Raw genomic sequence first — 21,139 nt, forward strand, 5'->3', positions numbered from 1 at the left:
CATGACCGAAGGACTAGCCAATCTAAAACCGCAGTGTCACGTGTGTAACAATGCCACAGCCAGCTGCACCCTGCACAACGATTTTCCAGCGAATTGGACCACAATCTATGTACCGGCAGCCTGAGCGATTGTTACTGGGTTAGGTTAATTATGCAATTAACCCTTCACACTGCCACCACCTTTTTGTACAGAGAAAAAGGTAACTCGGCAATGTCAGCTATAACACTATAATGGTTGAGATAATAGTCTGTACACCACGGTCACCGCAGGCCGGTTATACAGAGGGTTAAACAAACACAGTAGCGCTCTTTTTAGAGGAAGGAATTAGTAAATTGCAATTAGGAGCTATAGAAACAGTTTAACACTTTCAGAAGGAAAGATTTATTGATTTATTACTAAAAGTTTAAAAAGGGTGCAATAAAAATATTTACAGAAAAAATATGTAACACATACACAGGCAGGGGGTGTCTCTGAAGTCAAGGACCAATACCCCCGTCTAGGGCAGGAAAGTCTGGGCGTAGACCTAAACTAGAGCCAAAATCTCTTATAGTTCATATTTTTGCTCATAACTTTTCATCTGAACAAGTGGCACTCCACCCGTGGGTAGATTATTATGCAGACACGTCTGAGCATTGACTAGATATGAAATTCTACACTGAATGGTTCACGAGATCTACTTTTCTGCTTTCCTATATATTCCAACCATGGAGAGTGACCTATCAAACTGTTCGCCTCCTCTTGGCCAATCTGACGATATGCCTGTTTTTTATGTAAGTCTCTCATATTCCAAGATATGAGACATAGGGAAAAAATGGATTTTTAAAAAGATTATCTGGTTCAATGTTTTTGAACTGCTGGGAAGGCTGCGTTATCTTTTTACGAGGTGTTAAATTGCACAGGTTCTTTGGACAGCAAGGCACTTCCTGGCTCCCTGCTGGGCTCCGGCCTGTGACACTTTTAACACACACAGGCCAAATGTCGCTGTGACTCTTAGAGAGGGAGGGAGAATTCTTAACAAAATGGAGGGTTGGAGCAAAATGGTTGAACCGCATCCATCTCTGTGTGTACGCTTGCTACATGGAGGAGATTCCAGGAGACAGGCAGTTACTCTAGGAGAGCTGGACAGGGATGTAGAAGGTCCCTAACCCATCAGCAGGACCAGTATCTGTTCCTTTATGCAAGGAAGAACAGGATGAGTACTGCCAGAGCCCTACAAAATGACCTTCAGGAGGCCACTGGTGTGAATGTCTCTGAGCAAACAATCAGAAACAGACTTCATAAGGGTGGCCTGAGGGCCAGACGTCCTCTAGTGGGCCCTGTACTCACTGCGTTTGCCATTGAACACCAGAATTTGCAGGTCTGCAACTGGCACCCTGTGCTTTTCACAGATGAGAGTAGGTTCACCCTACCCTGAGCACATGTGACAGATGTGAAAGGGTATGGAGATGCCGTGGAGAAAGTTATGCTGCCTGTAACATCATTCAGCATGACAGTTTTGATGGTGGGTCAGTGATGGTCTGGGGAAGCATATCCATGGAGAGACGCACAGACCTCTACAGGCTAGAAAATGGCAACCTGACTGCCATTAGGTATCGGGATGAAATCCTTGGACCCATTTTCAGACCCTACGCTGGTGCAGTGGATCCTGGGTTCTTCCTGGTGCATGACAATGCCTGGCCTCATGTGGAGAGAGGATGCAGGCAGTTCCTGGAGAATGAAGGAATTGATACCATTGAATGGCCCCGACAACAGGTTGCAGCTCAGACTGTCCAGGCGCTCAGTGATGCCCTGTTCCATATTTGGGATGAAATACCCCAGGACACCATCAGTCTCATTAGGAGCATACCCCGACATTGTCAGGCATGCATACAAGCACGTGGGGGCCATACAAACTACTGAGTACCATTTTGAGTTGCTGCACTAAAATTTCAGCAAAATGGACTAGCCTGCTGCATCATTGTTTCACTTTGATTTTTGGGGTGTCTTTAAATTCAGTCCTCTGTAGGTTGATAATTTTCATTTACATGAAACAATGGGGCATCCTTGTGTTCCTAACACATTACCCGATCCATATCAGTATAGATATCCAGCATGATATTTTCCCCATCGAGATCTGATGTGTTTTCAAAGTGTTCTTTTAATTTTTTGAGTAGTGTATTTGTTATGTGATCGTCTGATGGCACTTGAAAACTGGTTTGAGGCTGCATAGAATATGTCCTCCCATCTGGTTTGAGGCTGCATAGAATATGTCCTCCCCTCTTGATTGCTTTTCAATTGGCCTCCCCACAGCCTGGATAGATGTGATGGCCCCCCTTTGTGTGATTGTTCCTTGTCCACTCTTTGTTGTTAACCAATAGAAAACGTATATGTACAATATGTTATACAGAAATACGGAGGTCCTGAAGAAGCGTTTTCTGACCACGAAACATGTTGACTGTGTAACCTAAGACATTACTGTTTTGATTTATTACCAATAGGCCACTTTAAAATGACCAGTTTCTACTTTGCATTCATTTTTGGGTTGGTAACCTACTAGTAAGATAGATAGATATCCATCTCAAATCACTCCCACTGCTGGATGAATATTCAATTGTCACAGAAACTCATTTCTCCTGATTGGAGTCTTAATACATTTTTGCTATGCTTACTGCCCGACAAACCAACCATCCTGCAGGAATAGATAATTTTCATCCCAGATAACAAATATCTCTTAAGCACCTCTGATATTCTCAGTTTGCAAAACCTTTAAAACTCATGTAAAGCTAAACTTGATACCCCTATTAAAGCAGAAAAAAAAAAAAAAAAAAAAAAAAAAAAAAAACCGCTGGGGTGAGCACACCGCTTGATCGTGGGACAGGTGAGTAGCTGTTTATTAAAAGTCAACAGCTACAGTTTTTGCTGACTTAATTTTTACACAGGAGACTGGAGCTGCTCTAATGCAGGCCATAGATGAGATGAAAAATGACCGAAAATCGGCCAAAGAAAAAAAAAACCAAAAACGTTTTTTGTGATTTATGACCTTTTAGATTATCAGTCCTGTTGCAAGATAAATTGGCCAAATTTGTCATTCTGCCGATTTTCACGGCAATGATGGAAAAATTTGCAGATCTTTTTCCAATATTTAAAAATGCGGATGAGCAGTGACATGAAAGAAGAAGGAAAAGAAGAAAAGGAAAAAAATATAATAAAATGAGAAGAAATAGAATATGAAGAAGCAGAAAAAAAAAAAAAAGAAGAAGAATCAGTCCGATATTATATTTGACATTTAAAAGTATAGCAACATTGTATATTTGTATCCGAATAGAAACATCTGTATCCGAAATGGATACAAATAGAATATGCAGAAGAAGAAAAAGTTGCAACATTGTATCTATTTCTTCTTTTGCTTCGTATTCTATTTCTTCTTCATATTCTATTTCTGCTTCTTCTGCATATATTCTATATAATTGCCGGCTGTAGACGGGACGAAAATCAGCCGACCTTTTTTTTCACCAATAGTGGTAATGTCGGCTGATTGATCGATTTTTCGTTTTTCAAAAAAAAAAAAAAAAAACGCCGGTTTTCTCCCAGTCTATGGCCTGCATATCTTTATCAAGACGGTTCTCCTTGGAGGAAGGGAATAGGGCTAAATTTAAATTAGAGGAGATGGCAGCAGCTTTTATGGCTCACTCTTCGCAAGCCCATGCTACAGACTTAAAATTACAAGCAAGAATAGTACAACAGATGCATTTGGGGAGATTTAGTAAAACGGGAGCACTCAGAATCGGGTGCAGCTGTGCATGGTAGCCAATCAGCTTCTAACTTCAGCTTGCTCAATTAAGCTTTGACAATAAAACCTGGAAGCTAATTGGTTTCTATGCACAGCTGCACCAGATTTTGCACAGTCCAGTTTTAGTAACACCCCCCATTACGCCAAAACTACAAAAAAAAAAAAAAAAAAGGAAAAAAAAAAAAACTTGGTGACTGTTGTGTTAAACTATTAGCCTGCCTAGCACATTACAATTCAAACCACCCAAGGTCATATCTCACTGGCCTCTACAGATGGTCAGATTATTACTAACCCAAAAGTTTTTCACCTCCACATACACAACAGCCAAACTAGGGGCCTATATGCACCAAACTGATCTCCTCAAGCTCAGTCGCACAGGTTTAAATGCTAGATGCACCCCCAACATTAAAACAAAATTCAGGGGGCTCTCACCAAGTTTGCTAAAGCCAAGGCTCCTAGACCAGATATATTCCAAATTAATTTGATATAGAATTCCAGAACTGTCCGGTTCCCATTCTCCACATTTGTAACGCAGCCCTTGAATCTTCTATGCTGCCACCAACCCCCTTCCATGAGACAAGCGGCCATTATTCTGTTATCCACACCCTACGAGAAGTCTCTGCTATAATCCTGGTATCTAACTACAACAGGGAAATAGGCCTATGTGACTCCAGGAACAAAAAGGTGTTGTCACTTTACTTAAGTAGGTTAAATCACTGAGCTTATTCACCCCTGTCAAACGGGTTTCATTCCAGGGAAAGACATCACTTTTAGACACTAGGAAAAAGTTTTAGAACTTCAAAGCAACACAATTCTGTAGGTACAAGGGTACCTGAGTAGGGATGAGCTCAAGGTTTGCTCCCATCACAAGTTGAAGCCAAAAGTTCGTACGACCAAAAGGTTTGTACTAGTGCTCAAACATTTACCTAATCGTCAGGAGCTGAATGTCATAATAGTAGTTCTACTTCCAATATTGCACATCACCATTACAGCTGCCCACTGTGCCTTCCTACAGTATGGGTATAGTAGATGGGAGAGCTATAAGCAAAAAACTCCAACCAACCTACCTTAGAGCCATCTGTCAGAAACATGGCAATTATCAAGGCAGAATTAGACTGAATGGTGTAATGTTGCCAACAGGATGAAATCTGGTGTACCTAGGTCCACCTACTGCTTCATCCAATATCTGCTTGCCCTCCCACCATGGTGTCTGGATGCCAGTATACCCACACACCAGCCATACTGCTGTTCTTTCAGGGGGACCAGTGAGGCAGGGGACGACTCAGAGCGTGACCAAATGTGAGTAAGGGACGGATTCACTAGAGCCTCTGCATCCATGGGGATAGCGGATTCTTTTCTGGTAGAGAAAGAAACTTAAGGAACACCAAGAAGGTGATAATAGGAAAGGTCCAACAACTAGGATACGAACAAAAAAAAAAAAAAAAAAAAAAAAAAAGGAGAGAGAAATGACATGCAACCCCTCCATGTCCACTGTAACTGGAATCACATGGAAGCATATACTAGAAGGCCCGTGCAACTAGCACAACCACCTAAAAGCGAGGGAGGAAGGAGGAGAGGGAGGAGGGGAGGGAAGAGGAGGAAACTTCTGCCTTTAGAATCACTTACTTCCTTCTCCTGCCCAGGACTACTTGCCCCGTAAGGCGTTGCTCCTCACACATTCACAAGTTCTCAGACACTTACTGACATGTATGGATGGTGTACTGAGCTGTATGTGTGCTGCACTGAGTATACTGACAGGCCAACTAATCTGCTGACCAACTTCGTGATCATGAAAATAATGGGCAACTATTTTTACAGTCTATTATAATGGATTATGTTGATTAGTTGTCTCAGCCCTACAAACAGTTTCGCATATTTGTAAGGCTGCTATGTGGACTCCTGTTTACGTTTGACAAGTTTTACCACGTGGATGTTCAAGGCTCTGCTGATGTTGCCTTTTTTATTTGTGGCCTTGTTGGCAGTTTGTTTGCTGTGATGCCCACCTGTAAAATTTTTACATTACCTGTAAAATCTGTTTCTAGGAGTACAGTACCCTTCCCTCTACCCATTTTTATCCTTATAACTGAAGGATAATGGTCAGTACCATCTGAATATCAGAGCAACCAGTCTGCCCGGTCTCCACTGACTTTTGACATTAACAAGGCATTTTTCGTCCACACAACTGCAGCTCACTGGATATTTTCTCTTTTTCGGACCATTCTCTGTAAACCCTAGAGATGGTTGTGCGTGAAAATCCCACTAGACCAGCATTTTTTTTTAAACACGATGACCTGCCTGTCTGGCAAAAGCAACCATATCATGTTCAGTCACCCAAATCCCTGTTCTTCCCCATTCTGAGGCTCAACTTGAAATTCACAAAGTCAAATTCACCACGTCTAGATGCCTAAATCCATGGATTGGCTGATTAGCATTTTGTTACCAAGCAATTGAACAAGTGTACCTAATAAAGTGGCCAGTGTATAGTGTATATTGCATCTTCCAGTTCATACATGATAACATAACGAGATTCTTAAACCAAGCATTGATTAGAACATTTACACTGGTCTTATCTCTTTTATACAAATGCTTAAGAAATACCAAAACAAAAAAGTTCAGCATTTAAATATATACACAACATACAATTAATTACCTTGCCCTGTGACTGGTACTGCAATTCCCTTCTCCAACTCCTGAATTCCTTTCTTGTACCATTCCACAGCTTTATCCTTTTGATCTAAAAAAAAGAAAAAAAAATTATATATTAAAAATAAATATTATTATAATAATTGAAATGTATAGCATTAATGAACACACAGATTGACTCCTATTATTCATATTCCCAGGTACAGAATTGTTGCCTTTGTTTCCCCTTTTTTACGCTTCTTTCTCTTAACACACTTCATGTCCAGGGTGTTGCTCACTATCTATGCAGAAGCAGGGTGGTCACCTTTGGTTGTTGGCTCCTGGGATTGGCCTACAGAACACTTCACCCTTCCCTTATCTCCATAACAGACTGAACTGGGAGAGCTAAATCCTATTTGGGGATTTTAAGCAACGCAGGGAGGAGGTTACAAGCTTACTAGGTTTGTGGCAGAATTAACAGGGATTTTACACTCATCAAACAGACATAAAACATTCAATGGTATATTTATCTGAGCAAAAAGGAAGCAAAAACAGGAGTTCATTTTTAGGCGCATGTACACTGCAACTGTTATATATAACTAATGTATTCCTATGTGTCCATGTACACAGTCGTTTACGGGTAGTTGAGTTTACAGTAGTTTTTTTTAAATGCACCAAACTTGCGTTCAGGAGTAGATTTCATCAGCGTTTCAAATGCCAAATGCTTGTAAATGCAGCTAATGCTGTCCAGAGCCTTTTTTCATCATGAAAAATGCATGCAAAGCTTTTTTCTGGTACTCAAATGGACCTGGTACACCATACTTTGAGGTTTAGCATGAAAGAAAATATGTTAGACACTGCTGAAATAATTTCTGCACAGAAAAAGAAAAAGAAATACTGCTCTCTCTTTCAATATGTCAAATAATTATTTTACTGTTTTTCAGTGCATTCTGGGCATTTTGGAAGGTCTCCTGAGGATTATCTTTAAAAAACGCTTCTAAACGCAAACACTCAAATATGCATAAGTGAGGTATGCAAATGCAACTAAACAGATTTTTTTTTAACCTACGTTTTCCAGCAGTCAGTATCCATCATTCAGAAGTGTCCCGTGTACATGGAGCCTTAGAGTTTCCTTAACCCTTTGAGACAGAATTCCAAGCAAATATATAAAGGCACCCTTTGTATTCGTTTCCTAGAATCCCTAGCAAAGCAGCACTCACACTGGTTGAGGCAGAGCCAGCACTAAAAGCCAGTTTGGGTTCCACTGTAAACTTTTCATGCATGTGTTATATTCTTATGGAAATCCTTTTTTTTAGTAATAATCTATGAAAAAGCACAATGTCGAACAGGTAAATGTGTTTGCAGCTTGATACTGCACATCATTTCAGAAAGATACTTAGGCCCCATTCAAACCTGAGAGTTTTGTAGCGCAAAGCTCCAAAACACTCAGGGGGGAAAAAAAAAAAAAAAAATCAATATTACTCTATAGAGATGGTTCACATCTTCACTCCAAATTGCCTGAAGCAGAACGCCTGAAGCTCAAAAAAAAGTTTTGTAGCTCAAATTGGGCAGATCTGCACATTTTTTTTTTACGCATTTTTATTCCCATAGAAAATATAAACATGCAATTAGCACATTTTTTTTTTAGAGTTTTAATGCGCATTTTGTACGATTTTCTGCTCAAATGAAATAAATGTTGAAAAAACCTAACCTTTAAAAATTAAATTAATTTAACACCCGAACAATACAATAATTATAATAATAAAAATAAATTATTTTTATAACTTTTTTTAGGTTTTAGGGGGTTAAGGTTATGGGTTAATTATTATTATAAGTATTTACTTATGATTATTTTAATGTATTTGTGTATTTATTTTACATTTATTCATTTTTTAATATTATCACCCTAATAAAAAAAATAAATAAATAGAAAATAAATAAAATACTGTAAATAAATAAGAAATAAATAAAATACCCCAACCTAGCAACAAATGATGCAATAGATGATATTTTTCTCTATTGGCTAATAAAAAAAAACGCCAAACTTCAAAAACAGCTAAAAACGTTGTATGAAAACACGCAAAAATCTCAGTAATATCACAGCTAACAACGCTGAAAAACGCTATGCGCAGATGCAAATGGAGCCTCAGCAACAATAGTGTAGAGGTGTGATTGCAATGATTCCTACAACCTGCTGCTTTACAAAGTTGCATCACAAACCAGATGAAACTTGTTGAAACCTGAGGATATCCCCATCTAGAGTCCCCCATATGACGGATTACCACAGTCCAGGTGGTGCAGGATGTGGTAAATCCACCTTCCAACTGTCCACTCCTAGGATGTGAACAGCAGATAGCAAGAATAGTTTCTCTGCCCATGAGATGAACAGACTTACTTCCTTTAGGGTTGCCTGACTCCTGGTACCCCCCTGGTGATTGACGTAAGCCACAGCTGTGACATTGTCTGATTTCACCCTGGGCAGGTTCCCCTGCAGAAGGGAGATCCAGCGATGCTCTGAGCTCCAGGATGATAAAGAGAGCTGGGTATCCTCGAGTGACCATGCTCCCTGAACTGGGAGAAAGTGGAACACTCTTTCCCCAGCCTGAGAAGCTGACCCATTATCACCTTCCATTGGTGTGACAGAAATTACAAACTTTGTGATATCATAGCTTAGAACAGGGCTTAAAATTTCAAGTCCTTAGCTACTAGCCAGGCCTTAAGAGTTACTCGCCACCAGTTGCGCCACTCAACCCTTACCCTTCCCCACCCCTAAATTTGCCCTCATAAATTATTTCATGATATTACACTGTGAAATGTTTTATGCTGAATATTAACAATAACATATTTAAAAATATTAAAAAAGCAATGTAAAAACCACCTCCTCCATCCCATGTCTTTCTCCTTCTCAAGTCCCATCTCCCCATCCCATGTCTTTCTCTACCAGTCCCCCTGTACCATCAGAGTTCCCTTTTACCATCAGAGCCCCCCCCCCCCCCTTCTGTACCATCACAGTTCCCCTTCACCATCAAGTCAGGAGTGTTGGCAGATGACCTGTGAAGAGGGGGGTCAGAGCTGCTCTGTGCAAAACCACTGCACTGAGCAGGTAAGTAGAACATGTTTGTTATTTTCCAAACATAATAACTGAGCCTTTAGAATCACCTTAAGAGAGAACACAGATCATACTGTACACAGGGGTGTGAAAATTAAAAAAAGAAAAAAATAATAAGTTTTAACCAAAACTGTATTTAAAATCTGAGGTGCGTTTAGGAATGTCTGGGACTTTTAAAAATCAAAGGGGGCTCTATGGTGACTTAAAAGGTTGAATTTTTTTTTTAACATTGCACTGCATATCTCCTCCTTCCCTCCCTGCCTCTCTCCAGCACTGCACCCGGGGACTAACAGGGAGGGGAGAGACCTTGTAGTGTAATGAGCACCGATTGACTGTCAGGATAAGGGGAGTGTTGGGCTTACCCTTTATCACTTTTGCTGCCAGAGCCATTTTTCAACGTTTAAAATATAATTTTAGGCTTGATGATTACACAAAACCCCCAAACATTATCTATTTTCTGAAAGCAAAGACCCAAGAGAATAAAATATGGTAGTTCCAATTTTTTTTTTATGTCTCACAATATTACCGCAAAGGTCTAGGAAACGCAAAATTTCAGTAAAAATTACATTTAAATTAATTTCAGGGTGAAAAAAAAAAAAAAAAGGGAAGAGAAAAAAAAGGGAAGAGAAAAAAAAGGGAAGAAAGGAAGAAAAAAAAAAAAAAAAGGGAAGAAAGGAAGAAAAGGGAGGAAAAAGCAATAATTTACCCTATTTTTGGTAAAATATAAAAGGTTCCACCGAGTAAATAGATATGTAACATGTCAAACCTTAACTTTGTGTGTACTCATTAAATGGTGACAAACTTCAGTACCCTATATTTTAATAGGCGACCCTTTTAACCACTAGCCTACAGGGCACTTATACCCCCTTCCTGCCCAGGCAAATTTCCAGCTTTCAGCGCCGTTGCACTTTGAATGACAATTGCGCGGTCATGCAACACTGTTCCCATATGAAATTATTATCATTTTTTTGTGACAGATAGAGCTTTATTTTGGTGGTATTTAATCACCTCTGGGTTTTTTATTTTTTCTTAAACCAAAAACCACTGAAAATTTTGAAAAAAAAAAAAAAAAAAAGTTTCTTAGTTTTTGTTATAAAATTTTGTAAATAAGTGATTTTTCTCCTTCACTGATGTGCGCTAAAAAGGCTGCAGTGATGGGCACTGATGGGTGGCACTGATGGGCACTGAAAGGCAGCACTCATACATGGCACTGATAGGCGGCACGAATGGGTGACACTGAAAGGCAGCTCAGATGGGCACTGGCAGGTGGCATGGATGAGCACAGAGTTGGCACTGATGGACACTGACAGGTGGTGCTGCTGGGGCTACACAGATCATCAGTGCTCTGATGATCTGTTTAGATGTCCCCTCCGAGGAATGCCGATTACCGGCTGTCCTCCCCTCTCGAGCTGTCAGCGTGACAGCTAGTGAGGAGAGTAATGCCGATAACCGGCATTTCCCTGTTTACATGTGATCAGATGTGATTGGACACAGCTGATCACATGACCGAGCCGACATCTTCGGCTCTTTCCATAGATCGGTGATCCGCTGTGTCCGAGGGACACAGCGCACCGCCAATCGCTGCGCTGCACGCTCACGGAGCCGCGCATCCACGCTGAGAATGGGAGGACGTCATATGACGTCTTTCCATAACGAGAGAACCGCTCTGCGTCCCTCATATTACTATATGGCGGGCAAAGCCCCTTATAGGTCATCAGTATAGTGTTAAGGAAGAGCACTTAGGAGGTGCTAGAATTACTGCTCTCATTATGGCGTACGCAGCGATATGTAATGTGTATCACAATGAACATTTTCATATGACGCATAGGCACCCTGGCGCATGCTTTTACTTTTGTATGTGCGTACATGAGGGGGCCGCAATTTTTTTTTTGAGGGGATGTTATGTGCTTGGGTGCAACTGATTTTTTACGATGAAGAAAAAAAATGTTTTCTTAACTTTTTTTTCATCACATAGGAGACAAAAAGTCCTCTATGTGATGATTTTTTGGTAACAGGTTCTCTTTTAATGAGACATCCAGGGTCTAAAAGACGTATGTAATGCTTTGTACATCACACTGCATTACATTCTTTCCCCACCTCAATGGCTGGGAAATATGTGAACAGGGACCTGGAAGCGACGTCAAACGTCTCTTCTGGGTCAGGACAAGGAGAGTGAACATGTTCACTTTCCCCCTCCCCTCTAGCCACCGGCGCTCACTGAGCCAGTCCCAGGCCTGCAGATGGGCAAGCGGAGGACGGAAGACTTGGTGAGCGGAGGGAAGTTCATCCGTGGGGGGAGGGCGATACAAATCGCGTCGGGCAATACAAATTCAACATCCCTGTGTACAGGCAGATTTTTGTCCTTTTGTTGCAGCACACCAAAAAACCCCACTCCAGAGTATTCAGTAACTTGCAGCAAATAGCTTTTTTTTTTTTTTTTGGAAACTGCATAATAAAAAGGGAGATAATGCTATAGCTGTAAAATATTGAATTTCTATTACTAGAACAATGTTGACCAACTTGGCAAATATAGGGAGCCGTTAAAACAGCTGGTCTGTCTTCATAGACCACATAAATCTGCTTGACAGACCTTAGTTATCATCCACTAATCATTTGAATCAGCACAAACTTTATGCCTGGATGGTACTGATAAGCAAACAAGCTGAAAAGCAAATGGCCATCTGCAGGCCTACTCTGCAAAAAAAAAAAAAAAAAAAAAAAAAAAAAAAAAGACAGTTGTGTTTATGTGATATATACAGTATATATATATATATATATATATATATATATATATATATATATATATATATATATCTGTCAAACTACATACTGCAATGTCCACCTGTCTAATCAGCACAGTGTTAACATTTCCCAATTACGTTTTTGCATACTTTCAAGCACACAAAATAAGCCACATGAAGCATGTCAGGAGACCACTTCTTCCACCCCAAGAAGCTTCCCTACAAGTGGAAAAAGCATCCACTTATTTGTATAGGACATGACTACACATGTCAAACTCAAAGCCCTTGAAAGCACTTACCACTTTTCAATCATCTGTAGCATTGACACCAGCTGATTGTACCACTGTATGAAAGGGAGCAGTTTATACATTGCTTTATTTTATGAAGATAGTTACAAGTATACTAGAATTCTGCCCACTGAGGAAAAATGCCTAGGTACCCTGTCACCAGTTCTGACTTTTTACTTTACGTGCTTTATTTTAATAATGAAAAAAATACTACTTCATTGTGTTAATTTTTTAATGAGCTACTTTTTTTTTTCTCATTTGCAACCCCTGCAAAATTAAAGCAGTATGTAGCCACAAATAATGTAATACAGGCATACCTTAGTTTACAAATTTAATGCGTTCTCCGGGACGTTTCGTATTGCAAAAAATTTGTAAACCGAAACGCGGTTTCCCATAGGAATGCAATGAAAACCAATTAATCCGTTCTGGAGATCAGAAAAAAAGTTAGAAAAAAATATATATATCTTTTATCTGTTAAAAACTCTTTATAAAGTGCACTTTAAAGGCATAAATACTGTACAGGAACATGTTAAAAAAAAATTTCCAGAATGGCTCCAGACTCCAGCTTGCATGGGGCCAGTGTTTAAACCTTCCAGGCGCAATTCATCCTGAGGAAATTGGCTTCATATTGCAAAAAAAAAAAAAAAATTTGTAAATGCATTGAAAACCAATTAATCCGTTCTGAAGGTCTGAAAAAAGTCTTATCTGTTCAAAACTCTTTATAAAGTGCACTGTAAAAGGCACGGGGGTCGGCTCTATAAACCTCCCAGGCACAATGCATCCTGCGGAAACTTTCTTCGTATTGCGAAAAAAAATTTGTAAACCGAGGCATTATTTTCAAAGGATTTTCATTCGTAAATAACATGTTCTTTTTTAATAAACGCAAAGGTGCGGCCGCTCGGTGTCTAGGCCCAGACGCCGGGAGGCCGCACATTTGCGTTCTGCTGGCGTAAAGAGGTTAATCACCACTGGGGTTTTTATTTTTTGCTAAACAAAAAAAAAAACCCAACTCATCGACACCCGTCAAATGTTTTCTAAAGTGCAGTCTGAATGATGATCACTCTTCAGAAAGCGGTTTGCGGGGGGGGGTTACATTTTTCTCTTTTTGCTAGGCAGATTTAAAATGCAAAACACAGCAAAAAACGCAGTACATGCTTTTCTGCAGCATTTCCATTGAAGTCTATCGAACCAAAAACACAGCTTTTTGCATTCAAAAAAGTCCCTGACCCCTTTCCAAAAAATGCACCGGGTGAAAACACTGAGGTGTGAACTTGTCCCATAGGAAATCATGTTAATGGACTGTAGTGCATTTCTGCAACACGCTGCGGAAACCTCTTAGGTGTGAACCTAGGGATTTCCTATGGAACAGGTTCACATCTCTGCATTTTCAATGGTGCGTCTTTTGTTTTTGCACGAACATTGCATTTTTGGTTCTATAGACTTCAATGGAAATGCTGCAGAAAAGCATGTATTTCGCTTTTGATGCGCTTTGCGTTTACAATTTGCAGTTTAAAAAAAAAAGTGCATCTATTTATTTTTGTGGGAGCCTGTAAAGCATTGTGCCCACGATCAACACTCGCGGGTGCATTGTCAGGCACCTGCAGAGTGTCTGTGTAGCTGTCTGCCCGAACCTCTGATACGGGCAGGCAGTTACTGAATGGCAGGGAGATCATAGGAAGAAGAAAGAACTACCAGAGCTCTCATCATCCCTCGGCCTCAGAGATTCTGCTCTCTCCTGGCTCTCATCCTACCTGTCACAACGCTCTTTCAGCGTTACCTATAATGCCACCACCTCCCTCTCACTCCCCCTCTCTGTTGGGGTCCCCCAAGGCTCTGTCCTCGGGCCCCTTCTCTTCTCCATCTACACCTCCTCCCTTGGCCAACTCATACACTCTCACGGCTTCAACTACCACCTCTATGCCGACGACACACAAATCTATCTCTCAACCCCCCACCTCACCCCCTCGGTCTCCGCCCGAATCACACACCTGTTGAGCGACATATCAGACTGGATGTCGCTCCACTTCCTTAAACTGAACCTCTCCAAAACCGAGTTTCTTGTCTTCCCTCCAGCCCGGACACCACCCCCCATTGACTTCTCCATCATGTCCAACAACGCCACCATCAAACCCGCCCCGCAGGCCAGAGTACTTGGTGTCATTTTGGACTCCAACCTATCCTTCCAGCCCCAAGTCCACTCTTTAACAAACTCATGCAGACTCCACCTCCGCAACATCGCCAAAATCCGCACGTTCCTAACTCCAGAAACCACTAAACAGCTCATCCACTCCCTCATCATATCGCGACTCGACTACTGCAACTCCCTCCTCACTGGCCTGCCTCGCCGCTGGCTATCCCCGCTTCAGTCCATCCTGAATACGGCTGCCAGACTCATTCACCTTTCCAACCGCTCCGTTTCCGCCACCCCCCTCTGCCAATCCCTCCACTGGCTTCCGATTGCGCAACGGATCAAATTCAAAATCCTAACACTGACGTACAAAGCTGTCCACCATACTGCCCCGAACTACATCACTGACCTAATATCCAAGTACCGCCCAGCACGCACACTCCGCTCCTCACAAGACCTCCTTCTCTCTAGTTCCCTGGTCTCCTCCTCCCATGCCCGCCTCCAGGACTTCTCCAGGGTGTCACCCATCCTCTGGAACTCCCTGCCCCAACCCATCAGATTATCACCTACTCTCCTCTCCTTTAGGCGCACCCTGAAAACCCATCTCTTCAGGGAAGCCTACCCCGCCCCCTGCTAACTTGCCGACCTCCTCCACTCTTCCTACCACTCCATCCCCCACAGCTATCTCCTCCTGTGCCACCATCCCCTCCCTCCTAGATTGTAAGCTTGAAAGAGCAGGGCCCTCGATCCCCTCATGTTTTGCATTGTATTGGTATTGTTCTGTCACATGTTCTGTCCCCCTTTGTAATGTACAGCGCTGAGCGAACTATTGGCGCTTTATAAATACTGAATAATAATAATAATAATAATAATCAGCGAACTAAAAACTCCCAGCCACAATGGATGATGGTACTTATAGTTCTCTCATTCACAGAACGGCCTGCATACTCGCGCCACATTAGGCCGGGCATTGTCATGCACCAGGAGGAACCCAGGACCCACTGCACCAGCGTAGGGTCTGACAATAAGTCCAAGGATTTTATCCCGATACCTAATGGCAGTCAGGGTGCCATTGTCTAGCTTGTAGAGGTCTGTGCGTCCCTCCATGTATATGCCTCCCCAGACCATCACTGACCCACCATCAAAACTGTCATGCTGAAAGAGGTTACAGGCAGTGTATATATAAAACTTTTTGTTGGTGTATTTGTATCACAATACACAGGAAGTGTACCACACAGGTCCACGTGATGGTATTTAGGATTTAAAGGGAATACATCACTATTAAGGATTATTTATTTTTAGTTTGTATTTGTGTGCCCTATTTATAGCACTGGTTATGTGCAGTCTTTATAGGAGTCTATATGTATGCATTGGAAGATATCTTGAGTAGAATATATTGATCCTCACGAGCACAGCAGATTGATTATCACGATTTATATTTTATTGTTGCGCTGCATTTCTTGCTGGACATCTATTCAGGAGGTTTCATTGAGCTGAAGGTTTTCTATACACATATTGGTGTAACATGTTCACAAAGGTGAGCTTATCATTTAAAGTGGTATTTAACTCTTCTTTTAAACTTCAATCCACAGTTAAGATTATAAGAAGTCTTTTCTGTAAGTACTTTGGAAAGTTCCTAAATCTGCGCTTTTTAGTAGATATTGCCATTGGCTCATGCCAATAACATCAGTGGCGCATGTGCAGTACACTCTGCAATTACAGCACAGAGTGTGCCAGGATTGCAGAGTGCCGTACCACAATGGTGACTCTGGCGTGCATTTACGGGAGTGATATCATCGTGGCCAAGCTATTCAAACTCCCAGAGAACACAAACCTGGAAGGAAGACCGGGTGAAGATGAAAGTGTCGGTAGCAGTGCGAGTTAACAATTGGGCTGATTGTGCTATGCCTGACCTGGTGTACAGTCCAGTTGTTTACTTGGAAGCACTGTGTACACTTGGTCAGCCCAATTGCTCATTTGGAGGCCCTATGTAAACCTGGTCAGCCAAATTGTTGATTGGAAGCACCGTGTAAACCTGGTCAGGTATGGTATGGTCAGCCCTATTGTTAAGTTCATGCACAGTACAGGCATTGAACGGTGTTCAAGCATAGCGCAGTCAGCCCAACTGTCCAGCTGGAAGCCCTGCGTACAGGCATGGCACGGTCAGCCCTACTGTCCAGCTGGAAGCCCTGCGTACAGGCACGGCACGGTCAGCCCTACTGTCCAGCTGGAAGCCCTGCGTACAGGCACGGCACGGTCAGCCCTACTGTCCAGCTGGAAGCCCTGCGTACAGGCACGGCACGGTCAGCCCTACTGTCCAGCTGGAAGCCCTGCGTACAGGCACGGCGCGGTCAACCCTACTGTCCAGCTGGAAGCCCTGCGTACAGGCACGGCGCGGTCAACCCTACTGTCCAGCTGGAAGCCCTGCGTACAGGCACGGCACGGTCAGCCCTACTGTCCATTTGGAAGCCCTGCGTACAGGCACGGCACGGTCAGCCCTACTGTCCATTTGGAAGCCCTGCGTACAGGCACGGCACGGTCAGCCCTACTGTCCATTTGAAAGCCCTGCGTACAGGCACGGCACGGTCAGCCCTACTGTCCATTTGGAAGCCCTGCGTACAGGCACGGCACGGTCAGCCCTACTGTCCATTTGGAAGCCCTGCGTACAGGCACGGCACGGTCAGCCCTACTGTCCATTTGGAAGCCCTGCGTACAGGCACGGCACGGTCAGTCCAACTGTTCATTTGGAAGCCCTGAGTACAGGCACGGCACGGTCAGTCCAACTGTTCATTTGGAAGCCCTGCGTACAGGCACGGCACGGTCAGTCCAACTGTTCATTTGGAAACCCTGTGTAAACCTGATCAGGTATGGCACGGTCAGCCCTATTATTAATATGGAAGCATGGAAGCCCTCCGTACACCTGGTCAGGCATGACACGGTCAGCACAACTGTTCCTTTGGAAGCCCTCCGTACACCTGATCAGGCATGGCACGGTCAGCCCAACTGTTCCTTTGGAAGCCCTCCGTACACCTGGTCAGGCATGGCACGGTCAGCACAACTGTTCCTTTGGAAGCCCTCCGTACACCTGGTCAGGCATGGCACGGTCAGCCCTATTGTTCATTTGGAAGCCCTCCATAAACCTGGTCAGGCATGGCATGGTCAGCACAACTGTTCATTTGGAAGCCCTCCGTACACCTGGTCAGGCATGGCACGGTCAGCACAACTGTTCCTTTGGAAGCCCTCCGTACACCTGGTCAGGCATGGCACGGTCAGCCCTATTGTTCATTTGGAAGCCCTCCATAAACCTGGTCAGGCATGGCATGGTCAGCCCTATTGTTCATTTGGAAGCCCTGTGTACAGGCATGGAACGGTCAGCCTGATTGTCTATTTGGAAGCCCCATATACACCTTCCCAGATGCCTGTCATCAGACACACATGACGTCAGGCCCATCCATTGTCACTGTACTGTACACAGACATTGGACTACATACAGCAGCACATTGCCTACCTTTCTCCTGCTCATCGATGCGCAGCGCCATGGAGATGTAGTGGAAGGCCTGCTGGTGAAAGCCCCGCACCACCTCGGGCTCATTGCCCGGCCTGTCCTGAGCAGCGGCCGTCCTGACAGAGGGAGCGCCCTGCTCACTGAGGGCCGCGGCGTTCTTCTTGTCTGCCATAACCCTGCGGGAGAGCCGCTCGCAGCACCAGGCGAACAGCAAGCCGAGCTGGAAGGCGATGAAACGAAGTAGAGAGAAAGCGGCGAGCACGGGGTACGAGAACACGTACACGTTCCGCTTATGCAGCGACGTCTCCGAGCGAGCTGGGGGCTCGGGACCTGTATCTGCCGTTGGGGTCGCCGGCTTCTTCTTTTTCCCTTTTCCTCCCGGAGAATTCATTCACAGTGCCCACAGCCGCCTCCATAACACCGGGCACGGTGCCCGACTGCCCCGCCCACTGCACCTGACAGCGCTCAGGCCCCGCCTAGTCTGCCACAGCTTGACAGATACTCCCGCTAGCACCGCGAGACTTCCAGTGTTTTCACGTCACGTGGCTAGTCCTCTATTCAGGATTTACTCATGTGGACACGCCCTCTCACAATGTTACTGCTTCCAGGCTCCTACCAGGAGGCAGCGATGGTTGCAGCGATGAGCAGTCCTTCCTCCGCCCATTAAAGGAGAAGTACGGCCAGAACTCTTGGCTATAATTCTGCGGGTCACAGTAATGCACTTAGTTCTGCACTCCTGTGACCCTAATCAGCAATAATGGGTGATGTCACTGAGCCCGAGCAGGCTCTGGAGAGATCCCGACTTGGCCAGACTTCAAGTGGTTATACCGGGATGATGCCTGCAACTGCCTCAAAAGATGAAGAACTCTGGGAGTTATTTGGTCTTCTTTATAATAGCGCTGGACCAGATATGACGCCGTTAAGATGGATCCGATACCAGAAGTTAACATGGTGCGTTCCACGTCCCCAGAAATGACGTCACTAAGACGACGACGACACCGGAAGTTAACACGGTGCGTTCCACGTCCCCAGAAATTATGTCACTAAGATGGTGCCGACACCGGAAGTTAATGCAGTGCAATCCTTGTCCCCAGAAATGATGTCACTAAGACGACACCGGAAGTTAACGCGGTGCGTTCCACGTCCCCAGAAATGAGGTCACTAAGATGGTGCTGACACAGGAAGTTAACATGGTGCAATCCACGTCCCCAGAAATGACACTCGGAAATTAACACGGTGCGTTCCACATCCCCAGAAATGACGTCACTAAGATGGCGCCGACGCCAGAAGTTAACGCGGTGCATTCCATGTCCCCAGCAATGACATCATTAAGATGGCGCCGACACAGGAAGTTAATGCGGTGCGTTCCACGTCCCCAGGAATGACATCCGGAAGTTAACGTGGTGCGTTCCACATCCCCAGAAATGACATTACTAAGATGGCGCCGACACAGGATGTTAACGTGGTGTGTTCCACGTCCCCAGAAATGACATCACTAAGATGGTGCCCACATCAGAAGTTAACTCGGTGCGTTCCACGCCCCCAGAAATGACATCACTAAGACAGCGCCAACTTCGGATGTTAACATGGTCGGTGTATTCCACGTTCCCAGCAATGACTTCACTAAGATGGTGGAGATTCCCGGAGTGACATCGGAACATCATTCTTAATTGTGGACATACTATTTAACACTTTCACCCCCTTCCTGCCCAGACCAATTTTCAGCTTTCAGTGCTATCACACTTTGACAATTGCGCGGTCATGCAAAACTGTACCCATATGAATTTTTTTAGCATTTGTTTTGAGACAGATAAAGCTTTATTTTGGTGGTATTTATTCACCACTGGGATTTTTATTTTTTTTACCATATAAATGAAAAAGTCCAAAAATTTAGAAAAAAAGTTTTTCTTATAAAAGTTTGTAAATAAATAATCTTTCTTCATAAATCTTGGCCAAAATTTATTCGGTTATCTTTGTAGTAGAAAAAAAAAATTAGTTTATAACCAAAAATTATAATTTTTCAAAATTGTTTTTTACATTTTTATTTTTTTTATATTATTATGTATGGTTTTTTTTTTGGTTTTTTTTTAACATACTTTCACCCTAGCAGTACAGTGTCACCATAGTGACACTGTACTACTTGTGGGGGGTGATGAAGATTTTGTTTTTTACACTGATTGCTTTTATACTCATAAAGGCTGTAAAAGCAATCATTTCTCCTTCTCTCTGGCTGCATTCTTGCAGCCATTGAGAAATACTGTGAGAGCTGTGATTGGTCACAGCTTGTCACATGGTACTAGGCTGTTGTGAATAGCCTTGTACCATGTGGCCTCTGATCATTCATAGATTTCACTAGTAGTAAGCAATGATGTCAGGAAGTGACAGCTTAATTACTACTATTCATGTGATCAGGACCTCACACAGAGTTCCCGTACAGCGATCTGTGTTCTGCTGTGTCCTCCAGACACAGCAGGCACCGGATCGCGGTGCCGCTAGCTCCCAGGGAGCGCACAGGCAGGGAAGCGGGAGGATGTTTATAAATGGCCACCCACTCCTGCACTGCTCCCGTCCAGCTGTTTATGTACATGGGTCGGATGTGAAGTGGTTAAGTGAGGTTGTTACAATCTTTTGACTGTCCCTGATGATGAACGCTCACGCTAAACATCTGTAGAGAGGTTTTATTGATACGCCAGAGGTCCTGCCGCCACTCTCGCCTGAGACTGGCGGCTAAACATGTAAGTGATACCCTTTGGATGGATTTTTTAACCACTTGCCCTCCTGAGGATTTACCCCCTTTCTTGACCAAGCCATTTTTTGTGTTATGGCGCTGCGTTACTTTAGCAGACAATTGCACAGTCATGCAACGCTGCACCCAAATTAAATTTACGTCCTTTTTTTCCCACTAATTGAGCTTTCTTTCGGTGGTATTTGATCACCTGTGTGGTTTTTATTTTTTGCGCTATAAAAAAAAAGCAACA

At 43.4% G+C, this 21,139-nt stretch overlaps 1 protein-coding gene across 2 annotated transcripts in view; it reads right to left on the reverse strand.

Annotated features, from left to right (window-relative positions):
• The window catches only part of LOC149449422 (spastin-like), a 78,381-nt gene extending 59,688 nt beyond the window's left edge, over positions 1-18,693 (reverse strand). For both annotated transcript variants that reach the window (XM_089693274.1, XM_089693273.1), the window contains exons 1-2: positions 18,165-18,693; positions 6,420-6,503 (exon numbers count right to left, since the gene is read on the reverse strand). In XM_089693274.1, the coding sequence (XP_089549400.1) occupies positions 6,420-6,503; positions 18,165-18,552 (472 nt within the window). In that variant the 5' untranslated portion in view covers positions 18,553-18,693. The remainder of the gene's footprint in view (positions 1-6,419; positions 6,504-18,164) is intronic.
• Positions 18,694-21,139: the final 2,446 nt, after the last annotated feature.

Source organism: Staurois parvus, unplaced genomic scaffold (genome assembly GCF_062004578.1).
Source record: "Staurois parvus isolate SC_StPar_1 unplaced genomic scaffold, SC_StPar_1.0 ptg000619l, whole genome shotgun sequence".
NCBI classification, from domain to species: Eukaryota; Metazoa; Chordata; class Amphibia; order Anura; family Ranidae; genus Staurois; species Staurois parvus.